General features: G+C 36.2%; 2 protein-coding genes across 2 annotated transcripts; both read right to left on the bottom strand.

Moving 5' to 3' along the window:
• Positions 1–9,559: 9,559 nt before the first annotated feature.
• On the bottom strand, positions 9,560–10,355 carry LOC128038544 (uncharacterized). Its single transcript, XM_052627395.1, has one exon. It carries the CDS (start codon positions 10,320–10,322, stop codon positions 9,651–9,653), a length of 672 nt encoding a protein of 223 aa, XP_052483355.1. The 5' UTR covers positions 10,323–10,355; the 3' UTR covers positions 9,560–9,650.
• Positions 10,356–11,495: 1,140 nt separating this feature from the next.
• Positions 11,496–12,373, bottom strand: LOC128038545 (uncharacterized). The gene is made up of 2 exons (XM_052627396.1): positions 11,770–12,373; positions 11,496–11,737 (listed from the first exon to the last, which is right to left on the bottom strand). The coding sequence occupies exons 1-2, from the start codon at positions 12,371–12,373 to the stop codon at positions 11,496–11,498; spliced, it is 846 nt and encodes a 281-aa protein (XP_052483356.1).
• Between the last annotated feature and the right edge of the window lie 719 nt (positions 12,374–13,092).

Here is a 13,092-nt window from a genome sequence, read left to right as displayed (position 1 = left end):
CCCTTTCGATAATTTGTCCCTTTTAACAAACAGGTACATGTGTGTAACATATGCATCCAAAGACCTTCAGATGAGCCATGATGGCTTGAAGCCAAACCAGCCCTCGAATGGAGTCTTGATCCAAAGCCTTGGTTGGAAGTCTATTTTGAATGTATGTTGCGTTGTTAATCGCTTACGCTTATAGTGCTTTAGGCATTCTTCCAATCATTAAGCACCTAGCCATATCCATTAAGCTCCTATTCTTCCTTTCACTTACACCATTCTGCTGAGGTGTATAAGTGTTGGTAGTCGGTGTTTGATGCCCGCCTTATCACGAAGGCTTGGAACCGAGCCGAGGTGTACTCGGTCCCATTATCGACCTTATGGTCTTCACTTGCACTGCTTTGCCTCTCGCCAGCTTTTAAACTTCCAAACACAAGGGCCACTTCGATTTCTTTTAAGAAGTAAAGCCAAGAATATCTAGAGAAATCATCAACAAACAAGATGAAATACTGTTTCCACTTAGTGACTCGGTCCTCATAGGGCCACACACATCGGTGTGCACTAGTTGGAGTTTTCGAGGCTCTCCGTGCTTGATTCATGGAAATGGCAATCGGCTCGCTTTCCTAGTGACACACTTCACACACATCATCATGGTCCACCGAGTTGATGAAGTTTTCACCAGTCTTCTCGACCATTCGCCATCGATCCGGTTGGCATGTCCCACCTTTGATGCCACAACTTAGATTCATCGATGTGGTTTGTGTAGGCAATGTCCGACTTCTTTGTCCATCAACCACAAAGCTCTTATCACCATAGGGATCGCCATCGCTTGGATCCACTTGGATCACCGATTTGGCATCGCTTGTCCTTGAACACCACAGAGTAACCTTTCTCCAAAGAATTGAGCTATGCTTTGTAGGTTTCACAATTTCGTGCACCAGAGCACATTTGAGATCCTTTTGGCACTGTGGAGTGCATATCAAGACATCACCTTTGCCTTCACTTTGAATAAAGTGCCCATTACCAATTTTGACTTTGGTTCTACAGATTTACCTAAAGACTTGAAGATTGCAAGATCGGTGTCATGTGATTGGTGCATCCATCGTCTAGGAGCCAACCAGATGAGAGCCTTTCTCGAGCAAATGAGCATGACACAAAGAAAGACTTGCTCCTCTTGGTCATCGTCCTCCTTAGCTACTCGAGCCTCATTTTCATCTGTTGAGACCGGTTCTGTCTTGATTTGGTCTTGCTCTTGCAAACTCTCTCAACATGACCCTTCTTCTTACAATGTCGACACACAAATCCGGATTGAACCAAAGATTTTTCTTCCGGATGACCAAATTCTTCTCTACAAGGCTTGCAAGTTTGACTTTCTCTTCGCAAAGATCATTCTTTGGCTTGTCTCTCCAGCCTTCTTGCCTTTGTAGGCGATTTGTCCTTGCCCGAAAGGCACCTTCTTGATGCTCTTCCAGTCTACTTGCTCTCCTCGCTTCTTGAGCATATAGAGCATTGATCAACTCGGTCAGGAAATGGTGGATGATCCTTGAGTCCTCGAGAGATGAGATTTTGCCTCATACCTCTCGTGCAGAGTTGCTATTACTTTCTCCACTATCCTAGCTTCATTAAACCGCTCTCCAAGGAGCCTCGATGCTATTAACCACGACCATAATCCCGCCGAATATTGCTTGATGCTTCTTCTTCCTTCATCTTTAAATTCTCAAATCTCTCCTCAAATTCAAGAATCGTCGCTTTGTCCTCTCTCCCTTGAAACTCTTCTTGCAACTTATCCCAGCTGCTTTTGTGATTCACAGCCATAATCCTTGTGAAAATCACATCCGACATTCGAGTTCAATGCAAGACATGGCCTTGTGCCTCTTGGTCCTCTCATCAAGATGTCACCGATCCGAGCCATCGTTGGATTGCCTCTAAGTGGTTCCGTTCAACATCCGAGTTGACCACCTCCCACGATCATAAGCCCGCAGTAAGTCTTCATTTTGACCACCCATATGTGATAGCCTTCTCCATTGAATACTTGAGGTGCAAATGGTGAAAAGCTTGATGAAGCCATGGATTTGTATAACAGTCCCTTAAGAAATAAGCTCTAGATACCAATTGTTGGTGCAACAATGTAATCAAGCGAGACTCAAGAAGTATCTTGTCGAGCAAGCCTCAAACTTGCCGAGCAAACAAACAATTTCGAGTTAAAGAAAGAAGAGAATAAGTGGGGAAATTTTAGAGAATATTGATGAACAAAACCGATTTCATTCATACATAAAACAATGGCTTGAAGCCAAGACATAACTCAAGCATAAGGCTTGTCAAAATCAACAAGTAATTACCTACCTCCACTAATTACATAGAAACTTGAAATCTTAGCTTGTAAACTTATACAAAATGTGTTTACGACTCATACATAAGCTAATTACATCAATCGAAGCTAACTTAGTTAGAAATGAACTAACACTCATTTCATCAACTAAATATAACAAAATGAACAAAATGAGCTTGCATCAGCCTCTTGCATCTGCTCCAACTTTGCTTGGTCTTCATGGCTCAGATGGAATCGAGTGTTGGTTTCATGTCGACCAACTTCAACACAAATCTAAACTTGAGGAGTGTCGAATGGACTAGTAGAGAAGGTGTGTATCTTGATTAGTGTTGTAATGCGTGTGTCAAGATTCACCATTCGAATGCTTATGTGCTACCCTTGTGATTTTTGGTTGTTAATTTCATATCTTGATGATGATTAAATACCTATAATGATTTCGGTTTTGCTAAGTAAACCTGGATCTGGTATAAAAATAACTTTTGAACCTGTATCGAAAAACCGTCAATTGAATTTATTGGGTAACGAAACTATGTATGATAGATCTAATAAACTTTGAATTCTTATGTTGATAATGTATGTGATGTAAACCTGCCTTAAATCGCCATTGCTATCGATGCATGTTTACTACTACTATTAAAATAACAACTGCTTTCAATACATGAAAGTTGTATGTCAATACCGCTATCGTTACTATTTTTTATTTGAAAAGCATGTCATGCTATTGCATCGTGATTGGGATATTGAAGGTGGAAGTATAGGCTCTAAATGTTGGGCGGTTCACCGATCAAAACTAGTATTATATTGGCGGTTCATCGTAAATATTATTTTGTGCAAGGATGGATGAGTTATGGGGTAGCTCTTACTGTGCAATATAGCGGATGGTTGGGTAGGAAATTATACTGTTATCCATGCATACGATTCTTTTATCGAAAATTACCGTGAAATTGTTATTCTGACATGATCTGTTTTTTGCATACTCGTATGTAATAATTTATGCTTATGCGCTTATATGTACCTATGTTAAGACCATACTAAGCTTCATAACTCACTCTTTAGTTCTTCCCAACTTTCCATATAACTCATGAGGTTAGGGGTCAGACTCGGCATTCGGAGCACTGTCGTCAGTTTTCTCTTAAAAACGTATTTCTAAATTGTTTTATTAGTTCTTTTGGGTTTTGCATTGTTCTAAAAAATGTGGTGTGGATTTTATTAATCATTTGGGTGTTTAATTTGGGGATTTTGCATTATATGTTTTTGACAATAAACTCAAACATGAATAGGTTTTCAAGATTTTATTTTAAATTATTTTAAGATGGTGCAAATATGATTTTTCCTATCAACTTTGGAACTAAAATCAAAATAATCGAGATAATTAACATAAAGAAATGTTTCCTAAAACGTAATAAATTATTAACGTGACTTTTTGAAGTCGAACGAAAATGTTTTTCTTAAAAGTGATTCTTATTAGTTTTATAAAGCAATGGACTTAAATATATATATTTGGTTACTGAAATTTTATTATCACGATTTCATAATTTAATATAGTACCCAAATTGTATTGATACGTCAACAAGTATCAATACCTTTTTAACAAGTAAAGATTATTTCTAAGTAAACTTGAGATTTTTCTACAATAGTCCATTTTAATGAACTTGAATGTTTTTGTAGGCAATTTCAATAGCTAATGTGACTTTCATGATTCAATCATAACGTCTGGGCCGGATTGTAGAGGTTAGGGATCTATTAGTGTATCATGTTTATCGAAGAGCCTAAGAGTATTGAGAGATAGTAGTAATACATAGCAATGTAGCAATTGCATCATCCCAATGAGTCAAGACAAAATTAGGAGGAAAGAACCGGTCACTACTTCGAAGCTTGGTGCCATTCATTGTGTTACAAAATAGATTTAGAATAGTTTTCCTTTTAGTTTAGTATTCTAACTTATATGATATTGATTGTGTTCATAGATGTTTAGGTTGAGTAGCTTATGTATTTGATTGAATTAGTAGGTTAATGTGTAATTTATGTTTTAATTTCTAAGTGTTGTGAACTCCAACCTTTCAATATTCTTTTTCTCTGGATTCGATCGTTGAGTATGAGTAGTGTCCAATATACTCTAATTTTTACAAATTGCTTTTAGGCTAAAATGTGCAAAGTCTAATTTTTCATAAGTTTTCGTGTGTTTTGTATTTTTATATTTTTTCAATGTTTTATTTAGTTTTAGCATAAAAATAATAAAAATTGATGGTGTGTTGTTCTATTGTGTAACCAAAATAGCCTACATCGCAACCAAGGTTGTCGATGTCGCACTGGGGGGTACCGCTTTTTCTACTAGAATTGATGTGTACCGACACCAATTTGTTCCAAATTTTACAAATAAATTTCAGATGAATGATATAAAAATATTTACAAATATCAAATGAATGATATTTAATAATTTTCAAATATTAAATATTCATGTCAGAATTGAAGCACAATTTTTCGTAAATGTTTTCATTATTTATTACCATAATGGTAAAATGTTAGAAAATTTATATTTTAGAAAATTTATATTTTTTAATATTATTCATGAATAGAGGTGATCATGGGTTGGGCTACTCTACCAAACCCGACGACCCGCAGTAAAATAGGACGGTTCAGGTAAAAATATAAGCCCAATATATGAGTTTGGGCAAAAACGAGGTCTGTTAGAAAACGGGTTAGGCCTCGAGTAAAACTTTTTAGCCTGTGCCCACTTAATTATATATTAAATAAATAAATGTTTTTTATTTTTAATCAAATATACTTTTTAACTTTCATGTTTCCTATTTTGGTGTCAAAATCTAATATGGGTCGCCGGGCGTTCTAAGGCTTAACAATTTTCTTTCGGTGGGCTTGGACCAATTTTAGGCCCATATTTTGGGTCCGGGCTGGCTCAGCATAAAAATGGGCCTAAAATTTTGTCTCGCCCTACCAACCCGACCCATGATCACCTTTATAATAATGCACTAGTTGTGCGTAATGTTGACTGTGTGACCAAAATTGGACGAAATAGGTTGTTGCGACCGATATGTACCAAAATTTTAGTCGATGTGAAAAACAGAGTTGGTTGCAATAATTTATTATCTGAACGTGCGCATCGACTGGAATGGTAGGAACCAATATGGAACCGACTTCATTGATCGCAACACCATGATTGAGCGTCATAATGCCATGTTGGAAGATTGAAACATGAAAGTTTGATGATCCTAAATGGGCATTCTTGTACTTTCACTCTTAAGTATCTTAAATCACTACAAAAATCATCTTTATCTCATATTTATCAACATGTTTAAAGAACATGGATCTCTTTTCCGTGAAGGATGTTGCATCAAGCTTCACATCTCTTGTGTATTATCTCAATTTATGTTAATTAAAGAGTTTAGCCAATGGTAAAATTGTACTGTCCATGGTAATCGTGTTATGATGTCATACAATTTTTGTGATTCCAATGCATTAGAAAAGAGATGATTAATATTTGAGAGGACAAAAGAAAAAGAAGGAAGATGAAAGAAAGAGTAATATGCAATAGAAGCAAAATTTTCTAAAGTATATTTTACTATAACGTAACCTAAGAATTTTACATTTGTGTTGAATTTAACGTATAAGATGAAGTCCAATGATATCTGAGACTAGGTTAATTGTTGAGTATGTTGAGAATAATGACTCTAATTTTGATCAGCCCCCTAAGTAGATCCTCAAGCCCTTCTGTGAAGTCTTGAAGGCAAGACTATGATAATTTGAGTTCATTCTGAACTTTCTCAATTTGCATAAGGTCAGTTTTCCTTGTTGCAAGGGACAGCAGTGAGGCTTCAGCATTTGCCATTTCTTTGATATGCTATTCTCCTTCGCTGTTGACTCTTTTTGTGTGCAAAAGCTTTGAGACTAACGACTAGGGGCTCGTATGTGATTCTTTCTGGACCTCAAAAGTGTTGAAACATTTTCAAGTATTTATAGTGTTCCAATAACTATAAATGAATGGATGTAATTAATCAAAAGATTATATTATTTGATTTTTTGAAAAAAAAAAGTTATAACTATTTAAATAATATTGAATAGTTATAATATTAAATGAATAATTATGTATTTTTTTAAAGACATTATTATTCAAAAAGACACTTACTGTACCAAAAGTTAGGAAGAATTTAGTGTCTGGAAGTCTGCTGAATAAGTTTGGTTTCAAACTTGTTTTTGAGACAGATAAGTTTATTTTGTCCAAGCGAGGAATTTTTGTGGGGGAAGGGTATATGTATGAGAGTATGTTCAAACTCAATATTTTTAATAAGAATAAAATATTATTTCGCTTATATGGTTGAATCTTTTGTTTGTGACATTATAGATTAGGTCATTTGAATTATAGAAAATTGAATGACATGTATAAGTTAGATTTAATTCTTGTTTTAATAATAATATTGAAAAATGCAATACATGTATGTTGACAAAAGTACAAGAAACCCTTTCCTTAAAGTTAAAAGGAAAACAAAATTGCTTGATTTGATACATAATGATTTATGTGCATGCATAATAATCCTACATTAGGTGGAAATAAATATTTTGTTACTTTTATTGACGATTGTTATAGATATTGTTATGTATACTTATTGCATTCAAAAGATGAAGCGCTTGATAAATTTAAAGTTTATAAATCTAAAGTTGAACTTCAGTGTGAATCATTTATCAAGTGTTGAAGATCAGATAGAGGAGGAGAATACTATAATCCAAGTGCTGAAGGTCTTGGACAAGGTTTTTGGGTAGAAGTTGTTCTAACAGTTTGTCATATATTGAATAGAGCTCCTAATAAAGAACCCAAAAGAACCCCCTATGAACAATGGAAGAAAAGGAAACCAAACCTTAATTATTTGAAGGTTTGGAGTTGTAGAGCTATTGTTAAAATTCCAACACCTAAACGTAAAAAGTTAGGTGAAAGAGGAATTGAACGCATATTTATAGATTATACACATAATAGAAAAGCATATAGGTTCATGGTAATTGAACCAAATGATTCAATTTCAATTAATACTGTTATTGAATCAAGAGATGCTATTTTTTATGAAAATAGATTTAATTCTATATCAAGACAATTACAGCCACAACAATTGATTCATTCTTCAAATGAGAATGAGATTCCATTGAAACAAATTGATAATAATGATGAATGTTGTCAAGAATTAAGAAGAAGAATTAAATAACATTATTTGAATAGTTATAATATTAAATGAATAATTATGTGTTTTTTAAAGACATTATTATTTAGAAAGACATCTATTGATGAAAGATGTCTCTTTGAAGAGACATGAAAATTCCTATAAATAGGAATGAGATTTCATTTGTAAAATACACTAACAAATTCTAATATTTTTCTTTCCTTCCTTCATTTTCTAATATTATTAGATTATTTTATAAAGTATTACTGCAGTAAATCCTTTGTAGAAATTGAGTTTCTTGTTATACATTGCTTAGTGCGTAGTGGACTTTTCTTGTCGTTGTAAAATGCAAATAGACATTGGTTCCATTGTATCCTCAAGGTTAAGTTGCTTGGAACTCATTTGCACAATCAAAATTGGTGGGGTGAATATAACCTTAAAGATAGTGGCTTGATACACGCCTTGAAACATTGTCCTATTTCTTCTTATTCTATTCAAGTTCCGTTCGTGTGTTCAAGATTTTTCTCACTGGAGTTTTGTACAAACAAAAAGTAAAGGAGAACAAGGACTCTAGTATGCTAAGAGTGACCGCTTGAACCTCCCTTAAGATGCTAACTGTGGCATAGGTCTCGTTCAAAGCGGTGCTTTCCTCGTGCTTCAAATTCTTCAAGGTCTTCAAGATTGCCCTTTTAGCTGCCTTCTTAGAGCTCAAGTATTTTCTAACCTCATTAGCAAAGCCTTTGTAGCACCTCTCTTTCAGCACAAGATAGATTGAAGTTCTACAAGATGCGTTCCTTTACTTGCAATACGACATCCTTGGCAGTGGTGAATACATCTAAATGCCCAAGAGATCCATTCAACACTCTTGACATATTCCCTTGTTGCTCATGGGATAAGGTTTGTTGAGTCAAGGGTAGCGACGTTTCTCGGTGCAATCATGTAAATCGTGAAGTCTACCGAGTTTTTGGTTTAAGGACGACGATGTAGATGCCGACTGAGACGATGCCAATCTGCTCAAATGCTCATCAACCTTGGAAGCAAGAGGGTGGGCTCGAGAGGGAAAGCTATTGGAACGATTGTGGTAACCGGTGGTAGCCATTATTTCTTCTGGAAATAAAACTTGGAAGTTGTGATCTGAATTCAATTTGCCTTTTCTTCCCTTCATCTACCTAATATATATATGCATATATTGTGTGAAAGAGGAGACATGAAGAATCTCACCCTTCCAAATTGAAGTCATGAGGTAACATGAACTTGATACCAATCTGAACTACTATGTCAGCATGGTTGAGCGATGTCTCCCTCCTAACATGCTCCACAACTCATAACATGATTCTTTTAATTAGTATATAAGATTCCTGATATAATAAAACTATACTATATAATGGGGCTATGCACGAGTGGCTTTAAGCTTGCTTCAACTGACAGTGGCTACTTGTCTATTATTTGGAGACAAGAGACTAATTTATGTAACTATTATTGTTTAATCATTTCCATCAACATCGACTTGAACATGTGCATGCAATTAACATGGTTGAGTTTATTAATTTCTTGTCGTGCAGGAGGCGGGCAAGATCTGCAATCTCAACCTGTACATAGTTTGCAACTTATAGAAAAATGGGTGGAGTTTAATGATCAATGCAGGATGACAAAGCTGTGAGCATAACTGAGAGACAGTTTTCGTTAAATAATGGACCTTTTAAACACAAAATTAAATACAGATTAAAATCAAAATCAAAATAATTGGAGTAAAAATGGCAAGGGGTAGGACAAGATCCACTTTCGTATCCTTTGCTCCCTTTTCTCCTCACAGAACCGAAGAAACTATTGTGATCGACAGACTATGATTTATTTTCTTAAAGCGTGTGAGATATGCATGTATCTACCATGTCATAGTCAAAGTAATCAAATTGTTAAAACTTATCAAAACAGGAATCCTGACAGCTCATGCATTCATAGCAGAATCGCATCAAATCTGGAATTTGGGTTTGGAGTTGGAATTCCAGTATCTATAATCTCGTAAAAAGAAAAGTTCAATTTGCTAGTTCAGATATTGGTGGACAAGATTTAATGAAAAGAGAGAAAGTTGGTGGAACGAAGACTGTATAATTTTTTGTTTTAACAATAGTTGTATACATGTAAGTTATAATTATGTACAAGTTTACAATGCCAAGATTTCAACAGTTGACAATGTTTAGAACAGTGACTCTAGCTTTGATCAAACGCCTGAAGAAGCTTTCAAGACCTTCTTCAAGGTCTTGGATGCACAACTCTGAGTTTTGGAGCTCATTTTGCACATTCTCAACATGCTTCACGTTTCCAGATTTAATGAAGGAACGCAATGCGGCTTCAGCATTCGCGATTTCATTTGTTTTCTCTTCTTCTTCCTCGCACCTTACTCTTTTCTGGTGCATTAACTTTGAAACTAGTGACCACCGGCTCGATGCCTCTGGCCCTGAAATAAAGGACAACAAGGATTGTAACACGCCCATGGTGGCTGCTACTACTTGTTTTAAGGTGCTAATCACGGCTCCGGTCTCACCGTCTTTGCTCATAAGTTTATTGTCCATATGCTTCAAGTTCTTGAAGGCCTTGCTTATTGCCTTTCTCACTTCCTTCTTGGAGGTTAAGTATTTTCTAACCTCATTACCAAGCCCTTCAACTTCTCCTCGTCTTCGGCGCAAAACTGATTGGAGTTCTTGAGTGGATTCCTTGATTTGCAACAAGGCATCTTTAGCGGTTCCGCATACATCCAGGAGCACGAGAGATGCATCCAAAACTTGTTCAAGCGATTTCCTTTGCTGGTCTTGAGCTAGAGGTTGTTGAGTGAGGGGAAACTGAAGCAACATATCCACATAGTCGTACAAATCTTGAAGACAGGTCAGTTCATGTCCTGTGGATGACGAAGATAGAGGCCGATTGAGATGCCCTCAATCGGTTCAGATTTTCATCAATTTGTGAAGTGATGGGGTGTTGCCTTGAAGGCAAGCTGTTTGAGCGAGCATGGAAAGAAGGTTGGACATTCAAAGGAGAGGCAGCCATTTTCTTTGTTTTAGAGAAGAAAGAAGGCCTTGCAATTGCAATTGTGTGTTTCAACTCACTCTACCTATTTGCTGTCTTCCCATTGTCATCTGCTGAATATATATATATTACAGGCTGAGGGTGGACAAGAGGAATCTCATCCTCTTTAAATATCAATTACAAGTAACATGAACTTGATTTGGATCTACAAAAATGTTCATGTGTTGTCTCCTTTCCACCGTCAAAACAACTCATTACCCTTTAGCAAATACAATCAAAACTTATCTTCAATAGCATGATAATAATATAAAAATATACAAATACACACGATGGTGCTGAGAAAGTATATAGGCAATGGCCATTTGCTTTTCCGTTCTTCCCTTATATTAATGCCTCATTGCTTTCAACTTGTCTGCTGGTTATCACCTTACGTTTGGCAAAAGGGAGGCAAGATCCGCATGGTTGACTTGTATACTATAATTTTTAGCAAGAAAGCATTTCTTGAAGATTCGATTGTCCCTTAACTAATAATTTTTTATGATGCAGCTCGTGTATGATCTGAATCAACCATGTGAATGTCAATTGAATTTTTTATTAGTTTCTAATAATGTGTTTGTGGATTGAGACGGTAGGATTCTTGACATTGAAGAAGATGATTCAGGGATAGTCAAGAAGAGTTCATTTTGAAGACTTATTTCTCTATTTTATTTATGTTTTAATTGATAGATTGAGTCAGCTCAGTCCGAATCTGGTTTAACAACCTTCCTCAATTGGAACATCAAACATTTGAATTTATGGCTTAAAAAATCGAAAGTTAGAAAATCAGTCTTGAGTTTCTTGCTAAGTTGGTGTTTAAAACAGAATGGAGTTTAATCCAGACAAATGGGAAAAAAAGGTGCAGATAAATGCTAGAAAATGATATTGTAGTATCAAAACTGCATTTCATTCAGTATATATATGTATATCTCATGTCTGTACAAGATTGGTGTTTACAAAATTTTCTAATGATTGAGTGCGTTGAGAAGAGACACCCTAGCTTTGATCATACACCTGAAGAGGCACTCAAGTCCATCTTCAAGATCTTGAACGCAAAGCTCCAACTCTTTTAGCTGTCTTGGCATCTCAACATTCTCAGATTTGCTCATCTTCTGACTCATTACTGATCTTAAAGCAGCATCAACCTTCTCAAATTCATTAATGTCTCTTCTTCCGGTTTGTTCACACGCTATCCGTTTGTGGTGCAATAGCTTGGACACTAACGCCCAGCTGCCACACTTTGATCGTCCATTGGCCCTGAGATGAGGGTGAATAAGTACTCAAACATGGAGGAAGTGACTGCTTCAGCCTCCCTTAGCAAGCTAACCATTGCCTTGGTCTCGTGGTCGTTCGAAGATGAGAAGATGCATTTTGTTTCCACACCCTTCACAGTCTTCAATGCCTTGTGGATAGTCTTCTGCACCACTTTTCTGGAGGTGAAGTACTTCCTCACCTCACCCACAAGCTTGACTTCTCCGCATGGTCTTCTTCGCATAACTGATTGAATATCCTGTATACTTCCTTTTGTTTGCAACAAAATATCCTTAGCAGTGTTGCACAGGTCAAAGAGCCTAAGGGGTCCATCCAACAATTCATCAACAGGTCCCTTGTTTTCTTCTTGAGCTAATTCTTGTTGGGAAAATGGCAACCGCAGCAACTTATCCACACAATCATACAAATCCTGAAGGCCATTTAGCTTATGGCTTATTGATGATGAGGTTGACGTTGCTTCGGAGTCCCTTAATCTGTTCAAATGTTCATCAAGCTCTGAAACAAGTGGATTTGGTCTAGATGGCAAGGGGAAGCTGTTAGAACGAGCGTGGTGAATTGTTTGGGCTGCCATTTTTCTTTCTTCTTCAGGGGAACAGCCTAATGGTTGAATGTTTCTACCTATTATTTGCAGTAGCAGCAGTAGGCATCAGCTCCATTTTATATATACATCAGGTCATACAGACAAAAGGAATCTTAAATACTTATTTAATCAGCAATTTCTTATTGTTTCTTCACTCAATTTGGATATCGATCTGAAAACTCTGTCAGCGTTGTTTATGCAAAATGTCTTCCCTCAACCAGCTCTCCAGCTCAGTGCTGTCCAATTAAGTTAACATCATCCAATTTCCCCGTGCACAAGTTAGCTGTTGTCATTGTATAATTGAAATAAGACAACTGCAAACAATAAATATTTGCACCAGTGCAGCTACATATTCTATCCGTTTTTATATGATATTGTGTCCCTTGGAAGTCGGAACCTAACATTTTCATTTTTTCTCCTCATAAAAGAAGTGACATTATAATACACACGCACACTAAATTAAAAGATCATGTACTGTAATTGTATATTTTGCCAATTTTCCTCCTGTTGGGTGTTTTACTGAGCATTTTTTGAGGCAAATACAGACTGTTTGAACTTTTATCCAATGCCTACTTGCTCTTCATCCTCCTCATTCACATGTTCAGATGCTCCATTATGCTAACCAAAGTAGAATGATTAAATCAAATGTCTTTAGGGTTTCGAAATAATTGCTAAACAAGATCCTGTAGGATGAAATTGGCTTCTGAGTA

The sequence above is a fragment of the Gossypium raimondii genome, unplaced genomic scaffold (assembly GCF_025698545.1).
Source record: "Gossypium raimondii isolate GPD5lz unplaced genomic scaffold, ASM2569854v1 Contig00294, whole genome shotgun sequence".
NCBI classification, from domain to species: Eukaryota; Viridiplantae; Streptophyta; class Magnoliopsida; order Malvales; family Malvaceae; genus Gossypium; species Gossypium raimondii.
This window is presented reverse-complemented; position numbering and strand designations above follow the sequence as displayed.